Below are 27,167 nucleotides of genomic sequence, written 5' to 3' on the forward strand. Positions count from 1 at the left end.
ATCAGAAGCACCCAGGGCCAGCACTACATACACGTCGAGACCCAAAACCTATCAATGGAAATTCTAACAAGAACCCAGATACCGTTCCTCCAAGCCGCCTGGGAGAACGACAAGAAGCTGCTTTTTTTACAGAAAAAAATACGGACATGGGTCCCATACGACGCGGCTGAGGGAAAACAACACCCCGTCAACCTGCTCCATAAAAGAGGGGACAGGGAACCCCCAGAGAGACTTCCCATGTGAGCAATAAATTGAAAAGTTTATGTAACATTGAGCCACGTGACCAAAGGCTCAAGATACATATATACAGAGCGCAGCAGAACTCTTGAGTTCCTATGCACCGCGACACCAACTTGACAATAACAGAGATCCACACATGGAGCCTGTAAAGAACTCACGGAAGTCGGCAACCAATAGAAACTCGCCCAGTGACGTACTCTATGGCGGGGGGGATCCCATGACTCAACCGACCATTACAGGCGAGGAGTCAGGGAACTCCCTACCCCCCCCGCGTGAACACTTAAGGCAACTAACTTGTGCTTCCGCATTTCTCTGATTGGCCACGACGCCCACGTGACCGCGCGCTAGCACGCCCCCTTATCCACGACCCTGCCGCTCTGTGTGTTGCAGCGCGCGGCAGAGCGGCAGAGGTCCCTGTGTGTTCTCGCCTTCCTCAATTTATACGCATGGAAGTATTGACTACGCCGTAACGAATCATTAAAAAAATATACCGTTAACTGGAATATGTTGTGCCTTCACACATATGTTGGATTATGTAATTGGTTTGTCATGACAAACAAATAAAAAAAATCGCGATTTACCCGGTGGCTACAACAACACACAGTGACTGCATGTAGTCACTGTGTGTTGTTGTAGCCACCGGGTAAATCGCATTTTTTTATTTGTTTATCATGACAAACCAATTACATAATCCAACATATGTGTAAAGGCACAACATATTCCAGTTAACGGTATATTTTATTTATTTGAAGGGAACAGGGGTAAACAGGGGGAGAAAATCACTAGCGGCGCCTGCCGCGAACAGCCCGGTGTTTGCCCCCACGGGGAGCAGGCCCGGAGGGACGGTACTGGGGTGCCTGGACACGACGATCCCTACCGTCACTTTCGGGCGTGGGTCGGCTGGCTGTGGCGGTCGAGACACCCTCTCCGCTCCTGGCCTTCTTGGCCGAGGGCCCAGCAGCGGCGGCGGTGGGGGCGGTGGCGACGGTCGCGGATCCCCGACAACGTGGCCTCCGTCGAACCTCACCGGCAGCGTCGGGTGGGGGAAAATGGGGCTGGAGCACAGCACGCTCCTCCTCCATGTACCTGCATGCAGCCGTCATCTGCTGACCCAAACAGCCCAGCTTCGGAGAGGGGGGCTGTGAGCAGGGGAAGCCTCTTCAGCTCCGGCACCCGCGCCTGCTCCAGCCAAAGGTGGCGCTGGGTCAGAGTGGCCAGGGCGCGTACTTTCCCAGCGGCGATTGCCTGCAGCTGTACCTGGTGCAGGATGGTGATCGTCCAACACCGACCCGCCCGCCATCATCCCCGACATGAAGCGCGCCAGCTGCGCGATGTTGGATGTCGCAGCCAGGCTCTGTGTCGTGGCGATGAATGACTGGTCACTCCAGTTGGCCAACTGCCTAGCCGATTTCCCTTGGGGAACCGGCTTCCGCAACGGCTCCCACACCACCTCAGGACAAAGAATAGATGCCATCGGGCTATCAAGCCGAGGCACCCCTTCCTTCAATCCCTCGATCAAACCCACCACCCGCGTGACTTGCACGTAGGTGGGGGTAAGGCCGGTGATGCGGGAGATTACCTGTCCCTGATGCACGTAGGCCTCCATTGAGGGGAAGAATGGGCAGACAATGCCTGTCTCCCTCACAGGACGACGTTGCCAGAGATGACCTATCAAGTCATCAGGGACAGGTGCAGGCAGTGGCTGCGGCAACGGCATGCCATTAGCAGCTGCGGCAGCCGCCATGAGCTCCGGGAACAAGGCACGCAATTCCCCATGTGCACCTTCCTCCACGCAGCCAGCGTCCCTCACGTACGAGAGGCTGCCACTCAGTGTGGCGCCACCATCCGATGCGGTTGATAGCAGGGCATCCTGTCTCCGAGTCGGAGGTTCTAACCCAACACCGGAGGACGAGGGACCCCAAGGAGACATACCACCCCCTGCCACACCCTGAGGGGGAGAGTGATACGTCTCCACCGGGGCGTCAAACAAGAGCGCTTCCGCTCCCTCCATAAAATCCTCCGTATCCATCGGACAAGGAGACCGAGCAGAAGCACCCTTGTCTGGCTCCAGCAGCTCTCCAAAGCCAGGCCGTTCGCCCCTGCAGCTCACCATCTTACGACGGGAGTGAGCAGAGGCGAAGAGCTTGCGTCTCAGATCCTCCGCTACCAGAGGAGCCGTCGATCTATTGGCCGACCGCCCACTGGAGGGGGAACCAGAGCTGGAACTAGGCCATCTCACAGGAGACGGCCTTGGCTCAACAGCTCCTCGGAGAGGCAAACTCTCCACCGGACGCCGCTCGGGTGCGTCTGACTGCCACGACCGTGGAGTCAGCGCAGCCCCACGACGCACGGCGGAGGCGGCAATGGAGAACCGCTGGTGAAGGGTGACGTTGTGAGTGCTCGAACCCCTCGATGAAGACATTATAGCTTCGCTTTTTCTCTAAAATTGGTGAGAGAGAGAAAAAACAAGAAATAATGTCAACGCAGCTCCTTTTCAATATTTCACTAATCTCAAAGTGGTGTATACAGACACTCGCCGTGGTGAAAACAAAGAAGGAGCTGTTAGTATGGCCACACCCCTGCTTATGTAGAGGAGCGGATGGGGGTGTGGCCAGGCGGATAGGTGTGTAAAGGTGCATGTGGAGATTTATTCAGTGCTAGTACTGATACAGTAGATGCAGAGCGGAGCTACACAACCTATAACTGTTCTAAATCTACCTTAAACTGATATTTTTCTAGTTTTAATACTCTTATCAACATGAGAGTCGACAAATGCTTGCTTTATGCAAAAAATGCATGTTTATTTATTGCCACAATGAGAAATACTGTCCAGAATCTTCAAGTAACTAAGATGTGCAAACTGCATTGTAAACTTTTTTTTATATAAAAAAAAAGCCCAACAAAAAAATAGCAGATGGGCATACCAATTTACTAACTGTAACATTACATAGTAATGATTACAAACACAGTAGTGTGTTGAACTTTACACTTGAACTATTCATCCCCATTTCTTTGTTTAAGCAGCCATTTAACACAAAAGGATGACCCTCATGCATTGCAAATTTGCATACAATTCTAAACAAACACCTACAGTGAACCAAACCGCTAGTCCATCAGAGAAGCACCTACAGTGAACCAAACCGCCAGTCCATCAGAGAAGCACCTACAGTGAACCAAACCGACAGTCCATCAGAGAAGCACCTACAGTGAACCAAACCGCCAGTCCATCAGAGAAGCACCTACAGTGAACCAAACCGACAGTCCATCAGAGAAGCACCTACAGTGAACCAAACCGCCAGTCCATCAGAGAAGCACCTACAGTGAACCAAACCGCCAGTCCATCAGAGAAGCACCTACAGTGAACCAAACCGCCAGTCCATCAGTGGCCGGGAAATCGTTTTATAATTTTTTGAAAAATCCAGCTTGAAGCTGTTTGTGCCTCTGAGGATGTATAGAAAACATTTAGTGCACGACGCCAGGCTGGAAAAGTGCTGGTCATGTAAGATCACTCTTGCTCATTTCTCCAAAATTGCCTAACCCACCTTTAAGTAATTAGAATTTGTTTATATATATATTTTTTAACTGTAACTTTGTTATCATGTTGATGATGATGATGATGATGATGATGATGATGATAATGATGATGATGATGATGATGATGATGATGATGATGATGATGATGATGATGATGATGCTGAAGAGGACTTTTATATATCAGTCAGTCAGTTAGGGACATTAAAAATTGTAAAGCGGTCATGTGGCGTAGCGGAGATTGTGCTCGTCACCAATGCAAGAGGCTGCGGTCTCGACTCCCGGAGAGTCAGCATTGCCTTGGCTCGGGCTGATCGCTATACTAACTCGTTTGGCTGAGTTAGGGGGAGGGGAGCCATGGGTGGGTCCTGGGCGTTGTGGACAGCGACCCCTACAGTTCGGTCGGGGCGCCTGCTCAGCGAAGGTAGGATCTGGTGAGAGGTAGTGCGGCCTCCCACACGTTACACTCTCCCAGTGAGAATCTGCGCGGCCAGGCTGGCTGCCGGCTGGCTGCACATGCGTCGGAGGAAAGCATGTGACAGTCTCCGGCCTCTCGGACCAACAGTAGGGGAAAGTGCGCAACAACCAGGAAGGGGGTTGGGAATTGGCATAACGACTAACAGTGGGATGGGAGAAAAATCGGAAAAAGGAGGGGGAAAAAGATAATCAAAAGAAAATAAAAAAAAATTGTAAAACAGCCCATCGCATTCTGCAAAAGGTAGCTAGAATTTCAAATGGGCTTTCACTTTTTATTCCTATATTCTAACTTCAACTTCAAACTTCAAATTACTTTATTTTCCTTTCGGAACTTCATTTGTGCAGTGGTTGAAAGACAAACATACAGTCACAATACATAGACACTCACCACTATATATAAAAAAAAATGTTAAAACTACAATAAAAAGACCACTATATAAAAAAACACCAACTACATTAAAACTACAGTACTTAAAGCATGATATATTAAAAACCATGTGGAGCAGTTCTGTATGTATATAAATAATAAATAATAGTAGTACAGGTACATAGTATGTGTCCATCAGGTGATTCTATGATGGTGTTTCTATAAATGAACCCTAAAATAGAAGTTGGTCTATTGACAATTAATTAGTGACTGACTGATATAGGGTTTACAGCTCTGAATCAGGAAAGGTACCCATATAAGATAAGATATTCCTTTATTGATCCCCTTGGGGAAATTCAGGCATCATAGCAGCATGGGGGATGGGGTACAGTAAAAACAACACAAGCTGTGTAAACAAATAAGTCAATATAATTTACTATCTAACTAACTGAAATATACACTATTCACAGTATCACATAAGGTGCAGTATGCATGGTAGTGTTATAATTTACTATCTAACTAACTGAAATATACAGTACAGTATCACAGTATTCACATAAGGTGCAGTATGCATAAGGTAGTTTTATTGTCCTTTTTAGGTTCCTATTAGTTCTAGTTGGATGTCTGGCAGCAGTCCCTGCCCACTGTTGTGGAGCCTGATGGCCGCTGGTATGAAGGACTGTCCGAGGCGGTTAGTTGAGTGTCGGGGGGGTATGAGTCTGTGGCTGAACGTGCTTCTCATCTTGACTAGCTCGTCGTAGAGGGGGTGGGAGGGATTCTCCAGGATAGCAGCCAGCTTCCTTCTCATCCCCCTCTCTGCCATCACCTCTAGTCTGACCAGCTCGACTCCCACCACGGAGCTAGCCTTCCTCACCAGCTTGTTGAGTTTGTTGGTGTCCCTCGAGTTGGTGTAGCCCCCCCCAGCATGTCACAGCATAGAAGAGGACGCTGGCCACTACAGACTGGTAGAATGACTGCAGCAGTAAAATCGCCATAGCTACTATTATAGCTATGGAGCAGCTCCAGAATTGATCTCTTGATGACATCACTAGAGTCTTGTCTCTGGTATTCAACTATACTTGTTCATATCATATTCACAAATCGAAAAACGGAGCTGTACAACAATAGGCTATTATAGAAATAACATTATGCAAATTACATTTTTGGGTGGATTTTACCTTTAACTAATCAAAGTAATTGATTATCCCTTCCACCACTTATAGAAAGTAGGCTAAAGATGTGAAGATGTATCAGAACTCATACAAAATTGTATGATGACGACAGCGTGACGATATTAAGGTTAATTGGCAGGGTTTGCTCATTGGTCGGGCTTGATGACACACAAGGTGCTTTTGCGTGCACTGATTGGTTACCTCGGTACATTTGACCTCGCGCTGCTGTTGTGCATCAGTCCCGCCTCACTCCCTCCTGACTGCAGACCAGACCAGGTCCAGGTGTAACGTGCAGCACCATGACATCCGAGCACAGCAGTCACACCGTCACCATAGAGCCTGAGCAGCAGCACCAAGCAGAGAATGTTGAGGTAATGATACTACAGTGTTCGTTTATGGTCATAGCCGTTTATTTCAACTGTAACCCAGGGATAGGTAACAGGCCGTTTGGAGAGTATCCCAGATGGCGGCTAGCTTTTGGTTGTGTGCAACGTTACCTAACTTACGTTACCACTCACCACTTCTTCAAGTGTCTAAAACTATATTCTTACCTGCAGGACACCGTTGTGGTGACGAGCAGTGGGGTGTTCAGTCGCTTTTGGCAGTTTTGGCCTTTCAGAGTAATGGTATGGTAGTCCTTTCTTGCATCAAGTAATATGATTTTTGCCTTCATTTCCGTGCCTGCTGTAACCTAAGTTTGTTTATTTGTGTTCCTTTTCAATGTATCGCGCAGAAGCGTGCTTTCCGTGGGGTTTGGTGGCTCTTTGGATTCTCGTCTAAGGACGATCAAGCCATCACTAGCGACACAGAGATCACACCGCCGCGCCAGTGGGTTGCAGGCCGCAAACGTCTCCGGTGGATCACCCGCGTCCTGCTGTCGGTGCTGCCGCGGCGCCTGCAGAGCTCCCTGGGCTCTCAGAGCTGCACTGGTATCGGTCGCGCACTCTCTCCAGGTATGTGTCGTCCATTATAGCAACACCGATCGGGCCTATATTTTATTTATTGCACATATCTCCCACGCAAATTGCGTGACTCAACCAAAAACGAAATTTTGTACAATTCACGAGGTGATGTATTAATCGGACAATGCATCCTTGTGTTAATTTTCAGCTCAATTAAATGATACTGTAGCAGTCCCTGTAATGCAAGATATTGCTGTTTTTTCATCTATATGATTTCATGGAGCTTAATTTCTGGTGGCTTCAAACTCATTTACACCCAATAACTGTCAGAATAAATGGACGTGTCAACGTTTTTGGCTGCGTCTTGAGATTATGTGCAAAATAAATCTTTTGGGTTAAGTGCCCCTTAGGGGCATATTATACCTCTAGCTCCTTCTGGCTTCAGAAGCAGCACAACAAGGCTTGCCATCCGGGTTTGACCTTTTTCAGACTGTTCGTGTGTCCACTAATGAGTGTTTGATACTATGGATTCATCGTGATCCCCTCGTCATAGACTTATTTAGGTGAATGTGAAGAGCTTTAATCCGAATCCTTTCATTTGCTTTGCACATTTATGCCCAGTAGAGGAAGAACTCTGGTTTTGATGCTCCCATGACCTTTCCTCATTTTCAGTCTCTCCTGTTCATCATAAAGTGATATCCCAGAGATGAGTCTCCTGATGCGCAACACTAGGCCTGCCGCGATAAGCAATAAATCGATTAATTGCCGCGATAATTAAAATTAATGCAATGATTTTGACGGGCGCGATTAATTGCTATTTGCGCGTTTGTTTTAATGAGGCGGAACCAGTGCCCCTTGTCAGTCACTGTCCGTGTTGGGAGGCGGGCCGCTGGCTTTACTACAGAGCACAGCAGCTCCGTGGGGCAACGCCACATAGCTTAACTACATTTCTCAATAGTGTTGCTCCTGCTCAGTTTTTACGTTTGGCGCCTCCCACTGAGACGTCTGAGCGCCGTGTGACGGGCTATCAAATAGTCATGTGAAAACCGAAAATCATGATCCAATTCTTTAGCGGAGTTCTCACTCGCTGTCTCAGCACAGACATGCAGCGCGCACCGCGCACTGCTGCTGCTGCTACCCCCTCCCCACCTGTTTCTGTTTCTGTAACTATGTAACGTTAGTTAGCACTGCTGCTGCTGCTAATGCCTGCATGTAAACAGAGGCTATTGCCTCACCGTGACGTTAGTCTAGTCAGTGTGGGACCTTCGTGAGAACGTTAGCTACCGTTACAAAATGACCCAGTCAACTATTCACTTAGTTTAATACACGAGGCATTGTGTAACGTTATCCAGCCGGCTAGCTACGGATAGCTCCCGACATCAACAAATCCTCCAGCAATAGTCCAGTGCATAATACCTCCGTTGGCTAGGTAACTAGTCACTACGAAATGTCGCAGTAAACTAAATAGTTCACTGAGGCGTTGTCCCAACGCCATCCAGCAGTAGCTACAGATAGCTCTTGGCATCAATATCCTACAACAACAACAACAACATGCGTATTCGAGTCCCTGGTTTACATCGCATGAGTGAGGGCTGCTGACTAGGGTCCAGGTGCAGCGCCGGGGAAAAGTCTAAAACACCGGAAAAGACGGAGCGGTGGGCTTCAAAATAAAAGTTTGGGGAAATAAATGTCTAAAAAAAAAATTCTCTAACCGGTCGCAATAATATCGCTTATCGCGATATTTTCGGGGGCAATTAATCGCCCAGCAAAATGTGTTATCGTGGCAGGCCTACGCAACACATTTGCCATAAGCACCTTGAAATCTGCTGTAATGGATTTTCCACTTTGTTTCATATTTTCAAAACTCCCCCCCCCCCCCCCCCCCCCCCCCCCCCAAGCCTGTTCACCTGATTCTCACCAATTTGATGCGTCATCTGGCTACCAACCAGTGTTGCCAGATGGGAAATGTTAGTTATTGTACTGGAGCAGGGGAGGAAACTAACTTTTTGGCTTACCAGCCAACTGGCGAGTATCTGATTTTTTTTTTACCAGACGAACTGATTTTTTACCAGCCAAAAAAAATCGCTAATTGTGATAATTACTTCTTTGTATGTCTTCGTCTAAATTGATTTTCAATCATAGTAAAAATCACACCGTGTCTCTACTCTTTAAAATATGTATTAGCATAAAACATTAATAACAGTCTCTACTCTTCACAATATTATCATACAACATGTATTAATCACACTGTCTCTACTCTTCAAAATATTAGGATATCACATATTAACATGAAAGAGGGAACTATTCTGGACTGGGTTGGGCTGAACTAGGCAGTGAAAGATGCTTGGCTGGGCTGGACTAGGTTGGGCTGGTCTAGGTTGGACTGAGTTGGGCAGTGAAAGAACCAAGCATTTCACTTTAATGTAATAGCTAAATAAAACAACTTTACTTGTTACATTTGCACTCTGGTTGTATGCCAAATGTATTCTGGTTGTACTGTACTTGTGCTGTAAGATGACAATACATTGGAACCGAATCGACAACGCTAGGGGTTCAGCAGGTGTATTCTGAATGCCAAGTATGACAACATCACCGTTGTGAAGGGCATATGGGCGAGTGGTGATATGGGGGGAAACCCGGTAATAATAAAATGTCACTCGGCTGCATTTAAGCAAAGCCGCTCAGTATAGTCCACTATGTTGAACGCGCGTTATGGTAGCTTGTTACATGCTAGGTAGCTAGCCGGCTAATGCTGGTTAACTTGTCATTCTCATCCGACTCGAAGGAGACACGTCGCATGCTGTTGTTCGCCCCCATCAGACCGCACTGATATCCGAAAGCGACAACTCTACATGCAATTTTCATCCACTGATGTGTTTTTGTCTAAGTTTGTCTACGTTGTCAAGCCGGTGGCAGGAGTCTGTAGGTCCGCGCGCAGTGATCTGTCCACTTCCCCTAGATGGGCGGCATCTTCTAGAAAATGAGTGTTCATTGGAGGAGCTTAGAGCGCATCTGTACAACGATGATGTTCATTGGTTATGGTTGGATTATTATGAGGCGCAAATGGGAGGAATCAAGGGGGGAGTCAGAGTTCGGCTTGTGCCAGTGAGCGAATCAGCAGATTGCAGAATGATTTTTTTGTTTTGTAATTACTAGTACTCGCCAGACTGGCGAGTGCTCTTCATGAATTACTCGCCAAACGTAAAAAATAATCATTTGGCGAGTAAAGTGGCCTAATTTCCTCCCCTGTACTGGAGGATTAAAATGATTGTATAGAGGGAAATTATTGTAAAATTAGTCATAACAACATTTGTTTGCTTCAAATAGACAACTTGGCCATGCTCTTTGCCTCTCCCCTGTCCTTCATTCTTTACAACTGCTAATGCCATGTGTTGCAAAATGCTGAAATTATGGGACTTAAGATGGTGAAATTATCACATTTGGCAACAATAGCTACAAACACTTAAATGTTGTTTAGATAATTGATAGGCCAAACCATATTGATCTGAAAAAATGCATTGTATACAGGACATGTGTTTGTCAACTCGGTTTGATTTGTACCTTAGAATGTACCCGGTGTCTGCCCGGCAGTGCTTTTACTGTAGTTGGATTACTAGGTGTGCGAAATAAATCTTTTGCCATGCTCCGTTATTGCAGAAGACTGCCAGTAACATGTTCCACGTGGCCATTTTGCTCTTATGCCCAGGATCCGATTCAGAATGGCCAATAGTGAAATTACTTTTGGGCTCAAATGCTGGCTTGACCTTGGACTTATTTTCAGAGGTGAGCATCTCTCCTACCAAGCCATGTGGGAAGGGCAGCAAGAGAAAGGAGTACGAGGCAGATGAGGAGGAGGATGATGATGAGGAGGAGGATGAAGAGGAGCAGAGTCAGACGTGGGTGCAGACTCTTCTCAATAAGGAGCTGGCTGCAGAGGAGGACAGTGTGGAGGACCCCAACTATCAGGTTGGTGTTCATGAAGGGTTGGGAGCTGAATCTAGTTTGTCTGGATGGAGAATTTATTACCCCACCCCTCCATACAGTCTTGCTTCATACAAAATACAAAAACAAGTTTTCTTTTACTTCTGTAACTGCACATTCACAAGGGGTTAAACCAGACTGATCATTGCAATGTCTGTCACTAACGACCGGTGACAAAATTTGCAGCCGTATAACTACGTGCATGAAGTTGCTATCACGAGTTTCCTCACTGAAGGTTAAATAACATGTTAACAGTGTTTGATGTAGCTAAACTCAACCTGCTATAAGCAAACCTGCATCCTTACTTGAGTTCTAATTAATTGTATTATACAATTTCAAAAGGATTGTCACCCCCCTTACTAAACCCTTCATGGTTTTTAAATGTCTACAACCTGTTCCCCTTAGAGGGATTTAAAGGTTATTATAACCCATAAGTGGATTTGATGGCTCTGATCAAAAGGATTAAGTGCAAGTATGTCCATAGGCCAAATTATGCATATCTTTAAGCGTCTCTCTGATTTATTGAGCGTATGTGTCTCCACATCAAGGGACGAGTCATAGTTCTTGTTGACCCTAAAGCTCCTTGCTGATGTGTTCTGAACTCGTTTTCAGCCCAGTGTAGAAGAGACGGATTCCGAGGAGTACTGCTCACACAACGGCACAGAGAGTGACATTGAAGCTGAATTTGGACCTCAAACCAAAACGGTAAATGCTTGTCATCTTTATTGGCTTATATATAGCCTTCTGTGAACATGCATTTCTTGTCTGGGTCAGATGGGGGTGTCTGAATAATGATATATTGTTCCTTACAGGAAGATGATCCATCCCACCACACAGTGATGTAGCCCTTCTACTGTCATTTATATTCATGTGCATTTTATTTTCTTTGTCTTATGTTTCAATAAATGGTCAACTTGTTTATTAATCATTTGCCTTATTAGTTGCCTCTCCACTAGATGGCAGTGACATATTGGTCGGCTTACTTTGCATCAGTGTCTAGCTTACTTGAGATTTCAGTGCCATACAGCAGATTGTAGTTTTTCCAACAATCTTTGACCATCATTGGTGAGCCAAGTGACTGACTGCCCTGCATAAGCTGTTCAGCATTAATTGCACGACAGGACTTTTGGTCAATGCTGTGATTGCATTCAGTAGGGCATTCAGTAGGGCGTGTCCCGAGTGGTTCATCCCCCTAACCCTCAGTGTTATGCAGTGTTCTACACGGGACTCGTGGAAATATTCACTCCGAATCTAATCAGTTTCTCATGGCACTGCACTGATTTCCTGCACAGCTGCCTTATTCATTTTCTGAAGTCTCAAAATATAAATGGGATCCAAGTCCAACAGTGATGCAAGTAACTAGTTACTGTAATCTGATAACTTTTTTCAGTAAATAGTAATCTAACTTGTTGCTTTTTACAAGCCATTTCCAAGTGGCTGTGCGTTACTATCTCATAATGCTGATAAGAGAGCCAGGGGTACAGTTGGCTAGACCGGAGATGGGACGTGCGCACGCACACAGCCACACGAGAATAACAAACTATAATACCATGTTTTATATTACACCGGGTTTACAATTACATTTTTTGTCACTTACAGTATGTTCTGGTAGCAGCAGGGGGGACGGCGACGACTTCGTAACCTAGTTACTTTGAAAGTAATTTGATAATCAACTAATCAGATTAATCTGTGGCATCACTGGAGCCATGTACTGAAACATCAATTTATTTTTTAGAAACCTGGTGTCGGAACCGAATCCATACAGGGGTCAATTTCCTTGGCCACTGGACAGGCCATTCATTATTGAGTCCAGAACATGTCTGATTGCTGTGTGTGGAGAGCCAACCAGCACTTGCCCTTCAGCCACATCAAGCACTCAATGACACCCACTAACTGGCTGAGGGCCACTACTACTCTGCTGTTTTTAATTTCAAAAAGTAGGCTTCAACGGGGCTGTTCTCACCCAAAGCAGCCAAGTGTAGCAGCCCGGTTGCGTTTCAATTTCCATGTAGAAGAGTGTATGCAGTACCTCATGGCTCCATCGAGGAACAAATATTTAAATGAATTGAATGTAGCCACGCTGCTAGACTTGGCTGCTTTGGATGAGGGGCCCCATCAGGTTGGATAAGGGTGATGTACCTACTTAGCAGCATAAGGCTTTTTGGCCAGTGTAGTATTGAGTGCTACAGTAGATTATTGGCTTGTATACACATTTCAATACTTGATGATGGATGCAGATAATTTAATAATGCGAAGTTTCCTGCCGGGGCCTGTACTGTATCTCCAGCAATGGTAAACATTGGATGAACACTTTTTCACTGCCATCAAACTTGGTGTGGTACTATTGATCTGTTCACTATCAGGAAATGTTGATACCAATACCCTATTTTAGCCTGGTATTGGTGTGTATTAGATTCCTTCTTAATGACTATGTGCACGGGACAGCTATTTTTGTAAAATGGATCGTATTGAGTTTCTCACTTAAAGTACCTCGGATCCTTAAAAAAAAACATATGCAAATAATGACTTATCTGGCTGATTTTGGATGCACAAAAACTGAGGTGGCAAATGCTGTGATCCTCATTTAGCCTACTGTTTAACATGCATGCTGGACAATCCTGGAGCCCATTCTGTCTTTGTACAAACAGGCTCTCAAAGAGCTAGACAGAAGCCCCAATATTAATTGCAAAACTTCTGTAAAATACACTGATTCTTGATTGAGAACTTTAAACGGATTGCAGAATGGGTACAATACACAGTTAAGGGGATGCAGACCAGAGACTTTAGTCTTGTTTACATCAGGGTCCCCCATTTTCAATTCATTGTCATTTATGACATACAAGATATACAAATCTACAGTACTGTTTAAGAGACCAGAGTTTCTAAAATAGTATATACATTTGAGGGGGAAGAAACTACATTGGAGGGGGGTGGGGTTTGGATGTTTACAGGGGCCAGTTTCGAATTGCAGCCTCCCGTAGGTGCTCTTTGAGAGCCGTTTCGAAGGTGGGTAGTAGGCCTGCCACGATAACACATTTTGCTGGGTGATTAATTGCCCCCGAAAATATCGCGATAAGCGATATTATTGCGACCGGTTAGAGATATTTTTTTTTTTATTGAGAAATTTATTTCCCAATTTTGAAGCCCACCGCTCCGTCTTTTCCGGTGTTTTAGACTTTTATTTTGAAGCCCACCGACCGGACCGGAAGTATTGTTGTGATTATCAGGTACTTTTTGGGTACTTTTTTTAGTCCCTGCTCTGTCGTGGTTCCAAGCGAGTAGAAGTGGTACCAGAAAAGTCACGTGAAACACTGCAGACCACTGATTGGTCAGAATAGAAACGCGTCACTCGTTGGAGAGTCTGAATGAAAACAGAAAGCCGCCATCTTTAATGTCTCGCATAGGATTTCATAATCATTATGTTTGCAGCAGGCACAAGTGCAATAAACAAAGGATACAGTCACTGTGTATTCTGCCTCATTTATTGATTAAACAAAACCGACATCAACACAATTGGCCACCGAGCGGAGAGTTTAGTCTCGCAAAAAGATCGCTGACTTGTTAAGGCTTGTTGTTAGGTTAGGTGCTAATGTTGTGCTAGCGTTTTAGCATGGCTATCGTACATAGCGTGATCAATATAACTCGCTATTGATTGTTTGTATGAGTAACATTAATGCTAGTAGAATAGACACAATGAGGGGTAACGTTAGCCCCACGGAGCTCCTGTGCTGTGCTCTGTAGTAAAGCCAGCGGCCCGCCTCCCAACACGGACAGTGACTGACAAGGGGCACTGGTTCCGCCTCATTAAAACAAACGCGCAAATGGCAATTAATCGCGCCCGTCAAAATCATTGCATTCATTTTAATTATCGCGGCAATTAATCGATTTATTGCTTATCGCGGCAGGCCTAGTGGGTAGGGATTCAAATTTTTTTTACGGCTGTGGGTAGGGCGTTCCACATTGATGTGGCATAATTGCGAAACCTGCTCAGTCCCTTGTTTGAGCAGAATCTGGGTTGAACATTATTTGTGGAACTCCCTCTGGTGTCGTGGTATTCACTGACCTTTGGGAAGTATTTCGACATGTACATGGGTACCTTATGCCTCTTTTCCACTGCATGGTACCTACTCGACTCTACTCGCTTTTGGTACCTGGTACTTCATTCGTTTTCCACTGCAGATAGTACCCCCCCCCCCCCCCCCCCCGCCCATTGTAGCTGGTCGTCATAGCGAGTGCACAGGGCTAAATTAGCTATCTTTTTGTGAGACTAAACTTTGTTCTTGGTAACTTGTGCTGTGTTTCATCAATAACGGAGGCAGAATACACTGAATGTGTGTTTTTTTTCTTTTGTTTATTGCCCTTGTCTCTGCAAACAAATTATGAATGCTAATGTTTAGTCGGGAGGCTATTTAAGGATGGAGGATTTGTGTTTTGTGCAGGATGTCCCCCGTGTTGCGCAATGATAAGTGACTATTCTCTCCTGACCAGTGGTCTGCAGTGTTTCACATCACTTTTTGGTACCTCTTCTACTCGCTTGGAACCTCGACAAAGCAGGTACTAAAAAAGTACCAGGTACTATCTGCAAATTTTGGCAATGGAAAACCGAAAAGGCCGAGTCGAGTAGGTACCATGGTGGAAAAGAGGCATTATGTTAGTGGTGTAGTGTATCTTGTAGACCAGGCCCATTGCAAGTTGCTGTACTCTGTAGTCTACTCTAAGCCATTCTAGGTTGTCAAAATGGGCAGGTCTGAGGTGGGTTTTAGGAGTAAGGTCAAGCAGTAGTCTGGCCAGTTTGTTTTGTTTTTAGTGCCTTTGAGGTGTTTTGGTACCATGAGGTGCAGGCATAGTCGTAGTACCCTTGAATTAGTGCTCCTGTTGGAGTCTTCAGGGTGGCAGGACTCCTCCACCAATTCAGTGATTTTTCATCAAGGTCTACAAGGTTTGCCCTCAGAGCAGACCTCTGTCCCTCTTGTTACTCAAGAGCTTATATCTGAACACCCTACCAACAGACATGCGTGTCTGCACCACCTACCCTACTTTCACTAAATTTAAATGCGTAGCTAGCTAATGAAAATACTGATGTGAACACTCAATTAGATGCCAATACTTGCTTCAGCAGTCTGCAGCACCAAGATGCATCCTGACCAATATTGGGAGATACAGTAATTCAGGTTTTCTGACAGTGATAGTTTTCCTTTCACTCGCTTCTTAAGGTTTTTCACCTTCAGTTACAAAGACTGGTGTCTCCTTTCTGAAGGCTGCAGAGGGCACATTGGAGTGACTTAAATACTCCTGTGAATGGGCCTGAGGTGTGTGTATGTGTGCGCACGTGTATGAATGCACGTGTACTTTGAGGGCAGCAGTGAGAAGTAGATATAAAGCAGGGATTGATGGTCTCATGGGGTTGTCTTGAAAGGTAGACTGCTTTGTGAAGAAAAAGGCTCAACCTCTCTTTATAGTTGCTGGATTCTGCTTTTAAACCTGACTGCAAGGTTGGTGTCAGGAAGGTGCATAAAATCCATCTATAGTCTCCAGTTGTGCAGACGAAAGCTGACATTCTCTGCAGAAAAAGTGTCCCTATTGTTCTGTAATGGAGGGCCACACGCAGAGCGATTTGTTGAGGTAATCTGTTTACATGCTGTGCGATTGCGTTGCGGGCAGCAGGTGTTCATTGGTTTATGATGATGTGCCTTACCTGATCCACATAGCTATCTCTAACCTCCATACAGGCCTTCTTGCTGTACACGCATGCACAGTGACTTAGCAGAACACAGTGCTGCCATTAGGACATTGTGACATGGATGTATCGTCACCTTGAGTGAATGGCAGCAGGTGTTGACTGGTCCCCCTCTGTCTGACCCGCAGGCTATTAACTGCTGGATTACAATGGGACTCAGTAATGTCACGCATCTCTCTTGCTATGCTTCCCTGTCTGCCGCACCTTCCCTTTCCTCTGCCCTTCTCTCTTTCTGCTCTGTGGTGCATGTCACACACACACACACCTCTCTGCCTAATGACCAGCTGTCCCTGTGGATTTAAAGACATCCATCATCTCCAGAAGAATAGTACAGGGACAGCAGACTGAAGGAGACGGAGACCCCAGAGATACATTTATGTACTTTCATGCCGGGAGCAAAGGAAAAGTGCATGGAACTCAGACTTATCATCATTGTTGATTCAAGTACTCTGGAGGGAGATGATGACCAAAAGATATTAGGTAGAAGTCAGACCAATGCTCAAAAATCAAGACTAGACTTGGTAGAATGAGGCAGTACTGTGAATTCTTTTTTTAGAGCAAAAGATAATTTGGCATGTTGCATGTGCATGCAACACATATGCCATATACTGTATGACTGGCCAACCAATAATCTAACCTATAATAGTATATACAAAAAAATGAATAAAGTAATGCTATCTGAAGGCGGACCAATCAAATTGGACCAAGTTCCAATCCTACTGGTGAATTCAGCTTATCCCCGGCTCCTGTGAACTAATAAACCTGGACTGCACGCTTCTGAGTATCGGAGTTGGATGAATGTAAGCTTTATGTCTCACAAGCTCATGGATCAGTCCAGTAGGATTAAAATGCTTTGCTGCTGTCTGTGCCATGATGTCTCTGTCCTGAGATCTGCAACACCTCTCAACCGAGGTGCGTTGCCAGAACATTGTGCAGTGCTCCTGCTGATGCCCGTTGGCAAATCCATTTTACGTTGTGATGTTCCCAACCCAGAGCCCACATAACTAAAGGCTTAATAACGTTTAAGAGGGCCATGCCATGGAACTGAAATCACCTCAGGCTGAAATGGCCTGGTACCAGAAATAGTTGGCCACTGACAGTAAATCTAACCAAAACAAAAGTTATGATATTCCAAAAAAGACCCAGCCTACAACATCACAAACACATTCCTCCTAGACACTATTGCCCTAGTACACACAAAAAACGACACTTATATTGGCCTAAACATCAGTGCCACAGGGAACTTCATCACACTACTATACAATATACAATTTACAATTTTAACTCTTAATGTATCTAAACTATACTATTAGTACCTCCTTCCGTTAAAGTGACTTTCTATTTTTTAAAGTGACATTTTGTTTACGTGGTTGTTTTAGCGGTTGCCGCATGAGTGTGTGTGTGTGCTCATGTGTACTTGTGAGTTCAGTGTTCTGATGGCCTGGGGGAAGAAGCTGAGCCGGAGTCTCTGTTCTCGCAGCGTGTGTATGTAGGCGCTTGCCTGACTGCAGCAGCTTGAACAGGCTGTTGTTGGGGTGGTGGGGGTCTTTCATTATTCTGCAGGCTCTGGATTTGCACCTCCTGTTATATAAGTCCTGCAGGGGTGGTAGTGCAATACCCGTAGTGCGCTCTGCTGAGCGCACCACTCTCTGGAGTGCCTTCCTGTCCTGTGTCGTGCTGTTTCCAAACCAGGCAGTGATGTTTCCAGTCAGAATGCCCTCTACAGCCCCGGAATAGAAGGAGTGGAGTATCTTCCCCGATACTCTGAACTTCCTTAACTGTCTCAGGTGATAGAGGCGCTGTTTCGCCTTCTTCACCACAGAATCTGTGTGTTGACTATGTCAGGTCCTCTGTGATGTGGACTCCCAGGTACTTGAAACTGCTCACCCTGTCCACAATAGCCCCGTTTATCCACAGTGGCGTGTGTGTCCCCTGCTATATTCTCCTAAAATCCACTATCAGCTCTTTGGTTTTACCAATGTTCAGAAGTAGGCTCTTATCCCGGCACCAGCGTGCCAGTTCATCAACCTCCTCCCGATAGGGCTCCCCCCTATTTTTTTTCTTTTTCTTTTTTTAAACACAGAAATACGCAATTTTAGAGTAATTAGAGATGAATACTGAATAACTAGAATCATTAGAGGTTCTCAAAGTGAGGTCCATGTCCATGAGAGGGATCTGGGCAGTCCCCATAGAAAGTTAACAGGACCAAATCATGAGTTTCTTATTTATTTATTTAACCTTTATTTAGCCAGATAAAACATTGATCTGGTCCAAGAGGCCCCAACAGGAGTACAAATATACATATATAATATATATATACTGTACATACATACACACATACACCAATAACAAAATAAAAACACAGTTAAGAATCATACACCTAAGCAAATAAACAAACAAACAAACATGCACAGCCTATGTACAAAAGAAATAAACCGTTCATCTCTAGTCTTTACAGTTTTCTTCAATTGCATAAACACTCAAATCAAAAGTATTACACAATTATCAAAACCTTACACTCAAGGAGCAAAACATAGGCCCAGATTTGCACCCCTATAAGCACAATGTCAGCCTCACACTTTTTGCAAAACAATACACACAGTGATTTGCAAAACACTAAACACTTGCATTACATTAGACACAGAATGTCAAATTACCACACATATGAGCCAATTGGTTAAACACAGCCATTGCTTAATTGTAGATACACAATCAGGTTTAAGCACTATAAAAATGCAACAGGTGAGTTCACCGGTCTTCAACCAAAATGGAAGGAGAGTGAAGTACTGTACACGGAGAACGTGAAAATATACAATACATTCACCAAACACTACACAAGACAACCAATGACGCAGACTGATGAAAATATAAATTTTCTCCCATTTTCCCAAATCAGTCAACATGTCAACATGGAGAATCACAACAAAACATTCTCTTGCCAGATCCAGCTAGGCAAAGAGATACTGTCTAGTATTTTCTGTACTCTATTAAAACATTTTCAAAATTGTTTTTGTTTTACTGTAATTTTAACCTGTACTGGATACAGTATTTTATGTTTGTCTGATATTTGCTGAGCTTACAGTGTTATGCACATAATAGCATGAAAACTGGGACATGTTTTGTTGTGATTCTCAATGTTGAAATGTTGACTGATTTGGTTATATGGAGAGACAATTTATATTTTCATCAGTCTGCATCATTGATTTGGGTATATGGAGATAAATAAATTATATTTTCATCAGTCTACAGCATTGGTCTTGTGTAGTGTTTGGTGCATTTATTGTATATTTGCACATTCTCTGCATACTTCACTTACAGTACTCTAATCACTGAGAAGTAGAATTGCTAAATGTGTTTTAGGTTACGCACAGCAGTGTGTGTAACTGGTTCAAACAGAATTAAGTTATATGAAATGTGTGTTTCATATGGTAACAAAATGTAGTTTTTATAAATTAGTGTATGGTTTTGACAAGTGTTTAATTTAGCAAAGGATCTGAGGTTCTGATAATTGTGTGTGTGGTTGTGCTAATTGTGTGTTTTGAAACACCGGGCCCGTTTTCAAAATCATGCTTAACACTATGGCGTCCGTTCATGAGTGTACGTGTTTCGATTCCATGCGTTGTGGTCCAGAGCCACGAGTATACTCGTGACGAGTTGTTATTGTTTTATTCCATATTTATAACGCTTATTAGGTCCCCGATCCACTAGCAGGATCTTTCCACATCTTTGAATTTCAGTACCGGCCAGATCCGCTTAGGGGCGCCATCGCTCCACTGCAGTATCATTGCGGGGATTTAAAAAAAAATGCTTTTACAGTCCTGTGGGTGGATCATAGAGCCTTGATTCCAAACGAAGACCCTCCATCTTTGATCAGCTTGCCGAACGTTTTTATCAGCGTGGAATAATGGGATTTATGATTAGCCAATGTGCATATCGATCTACCAGAATCCAATGACTGGTGAGGAAATGCTGCCGGCGATCACATGGCCTGACGGTAGGATAATATTACCCCAAATTACAGCTGGATTGGACATTGTTTTATAACCTAACGTGATAGACTACTGACATTGGCTACCGGAACGCACACTCTATTGCTAATCAATAATACTGATCGGCGTTCCCCGTCGCCCCCATTTCTTCCATAGATGCTCTGTAATAGTCCGGATGATACGCAGTTTGTTTTATTTCATTCGTATATATACAGCAGAAATGGCGTTTGATATAACGGCACCAACGTTTAGCCTTTTTTGCAGCCTCCTGCAGAAAAGCCTAGATGAAAAGCACGATATACCTTATATTCACGACGCTATAAAATGACAACCAACCGATGGATTTAAATTTTCTTTAAGCCATTATGAAGGCACGGTTTATGCACTCAAGTGACAATGAGAATGGACAGATAGCAATACTATAAATGATATATAAAGCTCTTAGAAAGTACATCGGTTTGTTTACAATCCTCTGTCCTCTGAGGCCTAAATCGCCGCAGGGCTCCGGTCGCCATAGTGTTAAGCAATCGAAAAAAAACTATTGTGTGTTTCATTATATACATATGTTTCAGTCTTCTCATAAAAAAAATATTAGATTTTTGGGTCTTTTCCTGCCTTTGGTCCGCTTTGCATTCACATCTCAAATGAACTGCAGCAGGGTTCACTTGCAAGAGTGAATGAGCTTTCACACCACCCCAAACCAACCGGACTATCCGAGGAAATGAACCAGGGTTCGATTAAAGCTTATTATAGTTTATCACAGTATCATGAGCATGTCTTTGTCAGTGGACACTGGACATGGGTATGGATGGCTCCAGGTGCTGCTGCGTTAAAGTGCACATCTTCAATACCTATCTGTACTATTTAAAAGCACAGTGCAGGACACACTCAAAGGTTATCGCACCTCAGAGATGGCAGTGGACATGTATGACAGGACAAAGGCCATATGTAATGGCCTTGGGATTGAGGAACATACTACCAGCCAAAGGAGGAAGCAGAAAAGGATGGACGAGTATGTAGTTGAGTCATCTTGTGGCACAAACTCAGACCTCAGCTCAGGAGATCAGCTGAGACAGAGACTGTTCTATCCAGTCATCGACAGAATGCTGCAAGAGCTTGAGAGCAGGTTCTCATGAGTTGGATAACAACTTATGAGAGGCATACAGGCATGTTATCCAGCCTCAGACCAGTTTCTCTCAGTGGAATTGCTGCAACCCCTCGCCACACATTACAATATCCAACTATTGCCAGAGGAGATCACAGTTGCAAAGTGTTTCCTGGTCAGGACAGGCAGAGATGCAGTCCCTACTATCCAAAGTGTCTTTTCCCTCCTGGATGATGATGATGATAATAATAATAATAATAATAATAATGCATTTGATTTATAAGGCGCCTTTCAGGACACAAAAAAAAAAGTCCACAAATCGGTGAATGAAAAAATTATAGGATCAAATGAAAACTACTTACTAAAAATGGATGTTTAAAAGTACTAAAAACCAACAAAAAATACCAAACACTAACAAACATTCAGCACAGACAATGGGGATGCTGACATCTTAAATTTCTTTTAAAGCTTCGGGGCTAGGAGAAAAACAGGGCTAACGACGCCACTGGTGCAGGAGCGCGCGCGCATAAATGTTCCCTCGCTTAAGCACAGACTAAAGACGATGCCTAATTGCCTCTACGAATGGAATGTAACACATTTCATTCACAAGTTCTGTGTGAATGTATCTGAGAACGTATTTAACACACCTGACGACCGGCGCTATTGATATGCAAAGTAGCCCAGGTGGGTACTTATAGCGAGTTGGCGAGTGCAGCGCATTCCTGTGTGCACGCACGTGCCGTGTACATCTGTGCGTGTGCGTGCACGCGCTTCTGCTCACAAAACTTTGGCTGCAATGCGTGCAACCCCGTCCCATGAGGAACGCATCACTGCTTATAGCCAACAATGAGTGTATAGCTTTCCAGTGATATCCCACGTGGGGGTGTACGAATCAAGGATCTAGGTGAAAATTTACAAACGAAGACATGATCAAGTGATACAAATTCCGAATGAATTTACTTGGATCAGGAAATGGAGAGATGGAGAGCTTTTTTCTTGGCGCACTGTGAAATGTGTGTCTTTACCCGGATGTCTCTAGAAGACTCATTTCTGAAAGTTGTATATTGCAATGGGCCTGGTCTACAAGATACACTATACGACTAAGGTACCCATGTACATGTCAAAATACTTCCCAAAGGTCAGTGAATACCACGACCACAACACCAGAGGAAGATCAACAAATCATGTTAAACCCAGATTCGGCTCAAACAAGGGACTAAACACGTTTCGCAATTATGCCACATCAATGTGGAACGCCCTACCCAAAGCTGTAAAGGAATGTGAATCCCTACCCACATTCAAAACCGCTCTTAAAGAGCACCTACGGGAGGCTGCAATTCGAAACTGGCCACCGTAAATGTCCAAACCCCCCACCTCCTCCTAATAGACAGTCTCCTCCCCACCGCATGTATATATTCTCTCCCCACCGTATGTATATTTCTCTCCCACCCACCCACCCCCTCCAAATGTACAGTCTCCTCCCCACCGTATGTATATTTCTCTCCCACCCACCCACCCCCTCCTTGGACCTGTACTACATAATACTTCAGGCTATGGATTTGCTGTGTTTTCCAGCTTATACAAAAAATATATATATATTATTTTGGAATATTGCAACTACTACACAAAAATGTGAGTACACAAGTTCAAGTTCAACTCAAGTTCAGCCCTATGTTACTCATTAGCACTAAAAGTGATTTTTCTTTATTGTGTAAGAAACTTCAGAATGTTATCTTTCAAAAGAGACCAGGCTTATGCGTGTGCTAAGCATAAAGTATAAAGATAAGCTTTGCAAAAAAAGTATGGAGTCCTCAAGTTCAAGTAAAACAAATTGGCCACTTTTCTGGGCGCATGTTATGTGGTTAAATTTGGGATATTGCAACCACTACAGAAAAATGTGAGTACACAAGTTCAAGTTCAACTCAAGTTCAGACCTATATGCTACTCTATTTCATTAGCACTAAAAGTGATTTTCGTTTTTTTGCATTAGTAACTTCAGAATGTTATCTTTCAAAAGAGACCAGCTTATGCATGTGCTATAGGAGATGTAGTCTGACGTCACTTTGGACCACCCGCACAGTCCACCCGTTTAGGGATTTATCATTGGGAAAATGTATTATCGGCTATTGTAATAATTCTGCCTCATGAACATTGGCAAGCTTTCCATTTTTGCACAAAATGAGTTCCCTTCTATCACTAACATTATTGTTTAAGCTTTTTTGGTTGAAATAAAATTCAACGTAATTATTTTACGCTTAATTGTTTCATGTTGAGCTATAGATTGTGGATGAATACACAAAGAATGGTACACCATGCCAATGTTCATGCTTTATTTGTTTTAAACGAGATGATTTACAAATGTGTCCATTGGATATACATTGCAATTTCAAGCGAGGTGGACCGGCCGGAAACAACAATGACGTAACCACTACACCTCCCTATAAGCATAAAGTATAAATATAAGCTTTGCCAAAAAAGTATGCAGTCCTCAAGTTCAAGTAAAAAAAATTGCCACTTTTCTGGGTGCATGTTAAGAAGTTAAAACAATAAGGCATCTTTGAGTAAACTGAGTAGATTCAAGATTCAAGAGGTTTATTCATCACATACATACACAAGACATATAGTGAAATGAAGGTGGCCATGCCCGCTTCGATTGTGCAAAGTATCATTAAGAATCTCGAGGCTGGGGCCAGCATGTCCTCTTTTTTGGAAATCAAAATATGTTTGTTCTATATGCAAACTGCAGTGGGTCCATGTTACTACGGAGAGAGGCACAGATGTGGTCCTTGACCAGCCTCTCAAAGCATTTCATGACCACAGAGGTGAGTGCCACCGGTCTGTAGTCATTTAGGCCTGCTGGAGAGGAGTTTTTTGGTACAGTGATTATAGTGGACACTTTGAAGCAGACAGGGACCACGGACTCAGCCAGGGATAGATTGAATATGGTTGTAAATACTGGGGCCAGCTGATTTGCACAGGACTTTAGTATTCGTCCTGTTATCCCATCTGGGCCTGCAGCTTTCATAGTATTTACTCCCATAAACGCTAATCTCACGCTGTGTTCCATCAATGAGAGAGTGTGTCCCCCTCCCGTGGTTGAACTCCCCCTCCTATTGAATTATATGAATTGAAAATGGGGGACCCTGATGGAAACAAGACAAACGTCTTTCTCAGGTCTGCATCCCCTTAACAATTGTATGTATTGAGCCGTACTGTATTGTACCCATTCTGCAATCTGTTAAATAAAGTTTTCATTCATTCATTCATTCATTCATTCATTCATTCATTCATTCATTAATTCATCCCTGCGGCAGCCGGCGCGTCAGTGGCGCCGTTAGCCGGTGAGCTAACGTTGCCACTGCTCGCCCCAAACCTGGCGTAAAAGGAGTTGAGTTCATCTGCGAGAGGCATCGGCACTCACTATTGAGGGGGGGCTGACTTTATAATCAGTTATCGTTCGTACTCCCCGTCATAAGCCTCTCGTGTCGTTCTGTGTCTCCATCTTGTTTGCATATCGCCGTTTTGCAGCCCGAACCTCCTTGCGTAGCATATAAGCTGCTACCTTGTACTCTTCCATACTTCCCAATGCTCGGCCCGAGTTGTAAGCAGCGGTACGAGCATTCAGGGCCACTCGGATGGAGTTGTCCACCCACGGTTTCTGGTTTGGGAAAACCTGCACCTTCTTCGTGGGGACAATGTTGTCAGCTAACATTGTTATGAAACTGACTACAACATCCGCAAATTCACTGACATCACTGGAGCTCGACCGGAGCATGCCCCAGTCGACGTCCTCCAGTGCGTCTTGTAGCGTGGCCTCTGAGCTCTTGGACCACTGCTTCACCTCTCGCGACACAACAGTTAACATCAAGTTAGACATTCCAATTAAATCATGGCTCAAAATATTAGACTCTGTCATAGAACCCATTCCCTGTATGGTTGCGAGGTCTGGGGCCCACTTGCAAACCAAGATTTCACAAAGTGGGACAAACACCAAATTAAGACTCTGCATGCAGAATTGTGCAAATCCATTCTCCGCACCCAACGGAAAACACCAAATAATGCATGCAAAGCAGAACTAGGAAGATACCCACTAACCTCTTAGCCCGAAGCCCTATTTTCTGAAAATCCGCCTAAAATACACACCTAAGTAAATGGAATATTGCTCCACTTCTACAAGGCCCATTTGCATATTCTTGGTATCTAGGGACATCTATGGACCTCAGTGAATGTATTCCCAGTGGCAGAAATATTGTGTCTATTACTAGGCTTGCCTAAATTATGATTAAACAAAGGAGAATATGAATTATGATTTTTCTTTGCATCTTTGACAGTGAATAACACCATGCTAATAATGACCAGACATGAATAACTTGTGTATCATGTGTACAAAAAATCTAAGAAAATGAATAAAGGGAAGATGATTAAACAGAAGGTTCTGTAGATTCAGTACTGAATTCTCTCATCCGGACCAATGCAATTTGAAATATTATTATAGAATATAGAATAGCAGGCTTATAAATTACCTTATTATAGCCAATTTGCAGATTTATATATATACATATATTATCTTTCAAATGGCCAAATTCTATTTGGATTTAGTATCACCAGGCGTGCATAAGAACAGATAATGAAATCTACTGTAAATATAGTAGCTTTTTTATTTTGATCAGGGTGCAACCGTTTTGAAACTAATTTCAAATCAAATTTTTACTACATGCTAAAAATAGGGAAGAGAAACTAACTGTGCTTCAATATATGTCTAACGTTAAGTGTTGTGGTTTATTATCCCGAATAATAAGAGATATTAAAATATTGAAATCCCATAGAGCCTTTTGGGAAGTGTCGTTCTGAAAAATTCCAACGCTGATCGAGAGATAGCGATGTCCTTTATAAAATGGCCGCAAAAAACTACAATTGCCATGGTTAAAAATTTCCAAAATGGTCGCCTCTCGCAAACTAAACAAGACCAAATTGAGAATGAAAATCTATCTAATAACACTTTAACCTATTGGTAAACTAACGTAGTGATGATAATATACATTATAAATGCTGTTGTGACATGGTTATGATGTTTATACTTGAATACGTTTGATAAAAAAAACGATACTTTTGTCAAACAGTCTGGAGAGATTGATTTATGACATGATGTAATTTGCGGTCCGCCGATGGACCGCACAGGTGGAAAAGGCTAATTATCAAAATCCAAAAAAGAGCATTTAACACATTAGCCACGCCTTTTTCGGGCCCCATCTATTCACTGCCACGATTTAAAAGATAGGAGTCCGTCACCTTGTTTGTAGAGCTATAACTATATTCTATATTATAGCTATGGATACAATACTATGGTCATTTGACAGTGACTTTCTTCTGGTCAAGATGCAAAAAAGAGATAATTTTTCCATGCATACATTCGCGTGTTATACCGTGGTGAATATAAGTATGTTTTTAGATTGGTTTGGGGTAATTCCTGAAATGCTGAGGAATAGCCTTATGCTTGTATTATACTGTATAGACCCGCTATTATTCTCAAATCAAATCTATATCATAGGGATTATGTTTCATCATGAATGCATGACAACGGCATACGTTGTGGACTAACGTTACACACAAACACGTTCGGATCGAGGTGAAGACATGCTTGGATCAACGCAAGATTGATATCATAT

At 43.8% G+C, this 27,167-nt stretch overlaps 1 protein-coding gene across 1 annotated transcript; it reads left to right on the plus strand.

Annotated features, from left to right (window-relative positions):
* Positions 1-6,053: 6,053 nt before the first annotated feature.
* On the plus strand, positions 6,054-11,596 carry org (oogenesis-related gene). Its single transcript, XM_084307331.1, has 6 exons — positions 6,054-6,158; positions 6,345-6,413; positions 6,521-6,740; positions 10,471-10,655; positions 11,283-11,375; positions 11,483-11,596. Exons 1-6 carry the CDS (start codon positions 6,087-6,089, stop codon positions 11,513-11,515), a joined length of 672 nt encoding a protein of 223 aa, XP_084163457.1. The 5' UTR covers positions 6,054-6,086; the 3' UTR covers positions 11,516-11,596.
* Positions 11,597-27,167: the final 15,571 nt, after the last annotated feature.

The sequence above is a fragment of the Notolepis coatsorum genome, assembly GCF_963971535.1.
Source record: "Notolepis coatsorum genome assembly, chromosome: 2".
In the NCBI taxonomy this organism is placed as follows: domain Eukaryota; kingdom Metazoa; phylum Chordata; class Actinopteri; order Aulopiformes; family Paralepididae; genus Notolepis; species Notolepis coatsorum.

Bases quoted from the DNA above. Each gene is read 5' to 3' on its own strand.
- org (XM_084307331.1), top strand. From the start codon at position 6,087: ATGACATCCGAGCACAGCAGTCACACCGTCACCATAGAGCCTGAGCAG. The intron at 6,414-6,520 runs GTATGGTAGTCC...TGTATCGCGCAG, and splicing joins TTTGGCCTTTCAGAGTAATG to AAGCGTGCTTTCCGTGGGGT. The intron at 10,656-11,282 runs GTTGGTGTTCAT...ACTCGTTTTCAG, and splicing joins TGGAGGACCCCAACTATCAG to CCCAGTGTAGAAGAGACGGA.